The 7,267-nt window shown below is 29.9% G+C and overlaps 1 protein-coding gene across 8 annotated transcripts in view; it reads right to left on the bottom strand.

The window, feature by feature from the left end:
* LOC143252684 (lysine-specific histone demethylase 2-like) overlaps window positions 1–7,267 on the bottom strand; it is a 71,555-nt gene that overhangs the window by 3,390 nt on the left and 60,898 nt on the right. For all 8 annotated transcript variants that reach the window (XM_076505208.1, XM_076505213.1, XM_076505209.1 and 5 more), the window contains 6 exons: window positions 6,600–6,800; window positions 5,057–5,131; window positions 3,389–3,505; window positions 2,957–3,094; window positions 2,365–2,490; window positions 1,001–1,159 (listed from right to left, as the gene is read on the bottom strand). In XM_076505208.1, coding sequence (XP_076361323.1) covers window positions 1,001–1,159; window positions 2,365–2,490; window positions 2,957–3,094; window positions 3,389–3,505; window positions 5,057–5,131; window positions 6,600–6,800 — 816 coding nt within the window. The remainder of the gene's footprint in view (window positions 1–1,000; window positions 1,160–2,364; window positions 2,491–2,956; window positions 3,095–3,388; window positions 3,506–5,056; window positions 5,132–6,599; window positions 6,801–7,267) is intronic.

Here is a 7,267-nt window from a genome sequence, read left to right as displayed (position 1 = left end):
TTGCCTACAAAGTTTTGATCATCTGGAGTGGAAAACCACGATACAAGCTGTTGACAAAATTGATGATGCAGAGTCTAATGTTAAAAACAGAGACTGGGTAACTTTCTAATTCACATCTTTGACAAACAGCCAGACATCCTACACAATACTGAGGGTTACATTTTATAAAAATGGTACTCCAGGACCTGCAATGTCTTCAGACCTACTTCCTCCATCATCATTTATACTACAGGTATTTATCCAAGCCTAAAATTTCCAGTGTAGAGTGCTTCTACAAGGTTATCCTTATGACCACATATTGTACATTGATGTAGATTTCCTAGATCATACTGGCATTGGGAGATGTCAAATAAGATTGCTGTACTTTAGTTAATTCATTCACCTTTTTCATCAAAACAATCACTGATTTTGATGCATGGCTGTAAATGTGACAGCTTCAAATCCATCTACATTTTAGTGTTTATATACTAATGATGCTGGCAGATGTGTTAAGCTTCCTTTAAAAAAAAAAAAAACGTTTTTTGAGTTGGAGGATTCTCTTTCATAACCATTATTTGCATTACATCTGTAAGATGGAAAATTATCATATGCTCTATAAATTTGGTTTTTCTGGAAAAAGTGATACAGATACAATGGGACTAGTTTTAATATCACCTGAAACTACATTACTGGGTAATGGCACACTATCGTGCATAATCTTAATGTTATGGGGAAAAAAAACAACAAAACACTAAGGAATAACATCAAGATATTAACATAGGAAAAATATGACTAAACCATTCAATTCCATTTTTGTCTTTGGAAGAGCCTGACAGTATCTGATAAATTTGTCTTTCTTTATCAAGTATGATGTATTAAATCTAATTTCATAATAACCATATACTCAAATGTAGACGTTTCTGTACACTAATTAATGGTAATAAACCTGGTGCTTAAAACATTGGATAAATTATATAACCAATTTCTCACTATAATACAATCTTGCAATACTGTTACGTACCTCGCCTGCAAAATATATTTTGCGATCCAGGTCTTTTGCTAAAGTATCATAATCTTCACCTGTTCCACCTGTTGGCACATAACTGTAGGCCATACCAGCATATTTGTCTTGTTTCCAGCGAGTAACAAACCAAGATGTTGGATCAGGAACAACTAGATCCTACGACAGATCAAATTTAAGGTTTTAAATTATTTAAACAATACACACACACAGATATAGACATCTATCTACCAATCAATATATACATGCTATGCAAACCATTATGCCAAACATTTATTTATTGAAAATTTATTACACAATGAATAATAAATCATAAGATATTGATGATGTACTTAAACTTATTAAAACCTATATGAAAATATTTATTAGAGACTCAGCAGAAACTAGTAAGGCCAAATGAAAAAAATCAATTAAACATATGATAACAAGTGACTTTTTTTTAGTAAGCTTCATAACATAATGTTTTACAATAATATAGTACAGGGAGAAGTTCAATTAAGAAGGATATCAGTGAATCATGTGTAAAAGCATTTCTTAAATACCTAATTTTTTCATAATGGTAAGTCTAAGAGTAGAAATGTATGGAAAATCATTTACCAAGTAATTAAAGGTAAGACTAGCAAATAAGTTATTTTACCTATAAAATATATATAAATGTAATAATACTGTCCAGTGTATGTTTGTGTAAATACTTAATCCTCTGTTGATGATATCAAATTTGGTGTGGAGGTTCAATGGGGAGGTACAAATTTTCAGGTTTTTGTTTTGTGGTTTTAGGGACATTTTTCACCACTACCTCACCTACAGTGAATGGACCTTTATCAAATTTGGTATGGAGGTTTAATTGGTCCATGGGGAGATGCATAAAAATTTTCAGTTTTGCATTTTGCAATTTTTATGGCTCTTTTCACATTTGTTACCATTACACTTTTTATTTTGTATATATAATTTATGTGTTGTTGAAAAGAATGAGCCATTTTGTAAAAATGTAGAGGAAATTCTTACCCGTACTTAATTCTGTACTATAGTGACATATAAACATTTTCCATAATACATAGTACATTTCCTTTTTTTAACCAAAAAGAAATACAAGCATTATAGTACTGAAAATTTTGATATGAGTAAATCTACAAACTACACACTATTGTTTGCAATGGAAATCCATTTCATTGGAATTCTGGTAGTGAGATTATGTTTTAGTATTCTGCCACATGCTTTTTAATGAGGCAGACATTCTTGTGAATGCAGCGTTTAATATTTAACCTTACCAACAACATCCTAAACAGACAAGTTCTATTTGTTAGAGATAAATCAATGCAGAACATATAAGTTCCTTGAAATAATGAAGTCTGTTTCTATAATACCTGGTCAGAAAACATCCCTCGAAGAGCAGACATGCACATGTCAACAATTTCCTTGTCTGATTTGTTTTCAATCATGAGTAAAGCATCTCCACTTACGTAGGTCATTAAAATGAAACACTTATGAGGCTGGAAATACGGGTATCGTATTAAATAATAACAATTATGTAATTTCTTTTATACAATATGGTAAATACATTTGTTAAAGTTTATACTGAAGTAAAATACTGATTTGAAATTAATAATTATGTAATTAATATAACAAGGTGGTAAAAACAGCAATTAATTATGGAGATAAATTTACTTAAACCTGCAAAGCATCTATGTTGTGTTTCTCACTGTGCAGTGATTATTAACACACACACACACACACTATATTAGATCAGAAAATCTAACTTTATATCAATAAAAAAAAATGATCCACACGTTAAGTAGAAATAACTTTCATTTCTTGTGAAAAATATTTTGTAACACACTACCATAAGTGCATTTACTTAATATGAATTTTTACTCTAATATTAAAAACATTATGATAAGTTATGTATCCCCATACAACAAAATAACAAACACCAAAAAAAAAAAAAAAAAATCGAACCTCCATACTGGATTTTGGTGATAAGTCATAAAAGACACTGAAAAGTCCTCGTTTTTGTGGTGAAGGTGGTACGTGCCCAAAAAGGTCGTACTCTTTAACCTTGAGGGCCCAGAAACGATAAGGAAACTGCAGCACTATCTAGATACAAAAATACAAAACAAAAACAATATCAATGATATTATAAACAAAATCACAAAAATAAGGACATAAAAATTGACAATCTTGCTTAAAATAATTTACTATTATGGTTTAAAAGCTAAAATATCGGGTATAAAACAATTATACTTTTTTAAATCAAAGGAACTCTTGAAAAACAAATCCACCATTCCAAAATATTTGAATTGGGGAGGGTTTGAGGCATATTTTTTGTTAAGCCCATTGTTAATCACTGAACGTTTGTTTTATGGAATTTTTAACTGGAGTTGACAATACCTTTTCCACTATGCCAGCTCCAAGACGATGTATTGCCTTAAGTTTTTCCTCTGGCAACTGAGGATAGAAAGTTACATCTTGTTTTTGTAATACAGCCAAAGGTAATGTGACAATTACCTGCAGAAAATAAAATACCATACTTAACAAAACTGATGAAATTTCCTCTTAAACATAAAAAGAAAAATCACTATCCTAAACACAGAAAATACCAGCTAGATTATTATTGGCTTTAGTTAATACAAGTGTGAATTACTGCTACAGCCCACTTAAGTTCCCTTTGAATCAAATAATTTTTGTCATATTTGATTAGTCTTATTAATTTCATCAGTGATAGTTTGTTGCTAACCAATTACTGTCCTATGAATTTCAAAATTCAACTTTTAAAACTAAAATACTGTCTCTGACTAAGCTATGAGAGAACTTTACACATGACTGTAAACACATGCTGCTGATAGTAACCTCATATTTAGAAGACAATACAAAGAAATTTAAGGCACATGCATTGCGTAAACCATAAGTAACTTCCAGGGTCTGTTTGATTGTGACAGTTAAAAGAAGTGACCATATTATTGCCTTTGTATCCATTTGTCTTAGACTGAATCTTGATCTAAAAAATCAACATTATGTGGTAAGAAAAAGAAAAGGAGGGAGGAATGAAAGTTATTTCTATAAAAAATGAGTGTGTATGATTGTTTTCTATTGTATAATTACTTTATTATAATTTTAAATATGTGGCTATTCATCTTGATATCTGTACCAGAATACTGGAACTTCAACAACAGAAATAATGGTGTTACGGATACACAAGTTTACATTCCATATCCTTTATTAGATATTCAAATAACCTTTTTAATTTGAACTTTGGTCACATGTTAGAAATACCTTATTCTACCTTGGAATGTCAAGTTATAACCTGACCTGGGCATTTAATACTTAAAAGTATTTAAGCCTCAATTAAGGCTGTGTTTATCAATTTCTTGTTTAAACCTGAAGCTTTTAAATGTTTTTGTCATAAGAAAATGCACAACCTTTTTTTTAAAAATGACCTTCAACATTCAGCAACTGATTATATGAATTTTTAAATTTAGTATATGCTGCTAGAAATATATTAAAAAATCAACAAATACAGAAGATGAAAGGTAAATATTATTAATTATTTTACTACAGCAAAATGCTTACAGCACTTAATTATAAAATAGTGTTTAGACATGGTGATGTTTGTTGGTGAGGATGTTATATCCCAACTGTTCATCCCCTTCTTAAAAATGTTGGACAAAGAGCAAGATTTAGATCCTCAATATCTGAGAAACAGTAAAACTGACAAACTTGAGTAGCCACAAAGAAATGTTTAAAGTAAACTGTCTCTTATTACTTAACAAAATATCTTGAAATTGGCTTACAGGAAAAAGATAATGTGTTGGGTAATTAGCAGAAATGAAAAATTTATTAATAAATTTTCATCTTTCCATATTCAGCAATTACAACATTAACTAGTATGCTTATAAGGATTTTCCTATAACTGCTACATTAATTATTTTGGAGAATCTAACCATTGTAGTACAGCATGCATTATAACTGTCCCAAAACCTTAAACAAGGTACATATTTTTATGAAAGTTTCATGTACTGCATCAACAATTTAAAACAATTAACAAACAATGGTATTTACTTTTGAAGCCTTCCACTCTTCTCCATCTTGACATCTGATGATGACTTTGTCTGCAGAATAATTAATTTCCTTCACCTTGAAATGAAATGTTCATTATAAACAGTAAAATTCCACATACTAAAAAATATTATAAAGACAGACTTCCAACTATCAATCCAAAGTATTAGTTCTGTAAACATAAAATGCTGTGATTATCTTGCATAAGACCCAACAGAGACAATAAAATTAAGTTTCCAGTATGATTAGTTAGATACAAGATAAACTTTCATATCATGAATGATTTAGAACAAGTAAAGTTAACAAAATTTGTCTGTTTGATGTCTTTTTATATAGCTATTAATATGCACCATTTATTTAACTCTTCAAGTAGTCTACACATATAAACAAAAAAATGATTGACATACTGTTGAGCAGTAGATGTGTTTCAGTGTTTGCAAAGCCCTTAACAACACATTTGAGAATATTAAACTGTTATAGCAACAATTCTTTAAATTGCATGCTTTTGAAGTTTGTATCACATTATTATGAAGTCACCTCTGAACTCTTAAGACTGATTTTTTATCTTATACATTTTAGGCATGCATTAGAAATATGATAAAACATTTATGTGATGATGTAATTATCTTTAAACAAAATCCTATAAAATAATTATTAGTTTAATCAATAGACTGAAGACGAAATACTTTTCATTTTCACATTACATAGAGCATAATGATTCTAAAATAAATGCTTAAGAATCTACTATGATTAATTATTTCAGTTGCAGAATTAGCATCTTCACCAAAAAATAATTACTGATTTGATTAATCCTCAGGGGTGAAAATTATGATGGTTTTCAGAAGTGGAACATATTTGATCTGCTTTTTGTCCACCCCACATGCTTTCCTTCATATTGTTTGAAATAAGACATATCAGATCTCAAAGAATATAAACAATATTAAATAATATTCTTCATATGAGCCAATAAATGACCATAACATTAGGTGTTTTTGGCAGTTAGATCATGAGATATCAGTTATAACTAAATTATTATTAAATCAATTGGGTAGTCTCTTCTGGTTGTGTGATTGTATAATTGGTCAGTAATGCTAAATATATACAAATGACACGCTTTATTGGTTAATATATTGTTAGTATCACATTAGCTCTTTAGTGGGAGTCAGCAACATGCATTTTATTTCATTTTTTTAAAAATACATAAAGTTTGGTCTGATGTACAAGAGCTTCCTTTAGTACACCATACATTGTAATTTAAATCAAATACCAGAGAAATGAATAAGTACAGTTAATCTGCTGACACAAAATACAATGTTCCAAAAGTGCATTTTAACTACAAGTCAAAATGTATCTCAGAATAGCTGGTATGGGTATTAAGACATTTATTGATAAAGAGAGGATGTTTTGACCTTCCTAGGTCATATTCAGGTTAAGTAATTACAAGTCAATGGTATCTGTTACACAAAGACAAATATAATGCATGTACTCTGCTAGGATAGCAATAAGCTAACATTATTTCCTCCTCAATCCAACAGATTCTCCTTACCTCTTGTCCCAGTTGAATATCAACACCTTCAGCCAGCTGTTCAAGTAATAAGCTGTATCCACGAAGCAACAGTGTGTGGTGGCCAGTGAACTGGGGGTAAATTTCATTTTGATCCCAGGAAAGGGTGGAGACTGTATTAAGTGCTGATCCACAAGCATACTCTAGGTTACTGATATGGAAGTGTATTAAATTCTCTTCTTCCTGTAAGATTAAAAATGTAGATTTACTTTCATTCAAAGACTTGTCTATTTCTGTTTCTTTTCTACCTTATCGCAAAAATACTGGCCAAATTCAGCACTTTCCCAGAATAATGCATCAATGTGAAATTTCTTTAGAAGAGGAAAAAGTTGTTACTTTCCCTAATAAATTGAAAGTTTATCTTAAAAAAAAATGTACCTGCTCATTTTGTTTGTTTTACACACTGTCTCTTTTGTTATAAAAAAATATAATATATGCACCACATGAACATGAAATAGAATTTTAAAATTATAATGATGTTGGAGCTTGTTGGTATAAAGTTCACACTTCACTATTATTATAAACTTTGTACAATAATTATTTGTATTTTATAAAATAAGAGCATAAAGCTTTCTTCAAGCTGCCATTTCACATCTATTTTCTTTATAGAATTTGAAAATACATTACAAGATTCATCACAACCTTTGTAC

This window comes from Tachypleus tridentatus, chromosome 6 (assembly GCF_004210375.1).
Source record: "Tachypleus tridentatus isolate NWPU-2018 chromosome 6, ASM421037v1, whole genome shotgun sequence".
In the NCBI taxonomy this organism is placed as follows: domain Eukaryota; kingdom Metazoa; phylum Arthropoda; class Merostomata; order Xiphosura; family Limulidae; genus Tachypleus; species Tachypleus tridentatus.
Note: the sequence above shows the minus strand (reverse complement) of the source record. Positions and strands in the feature narration are given on the sequence as shown.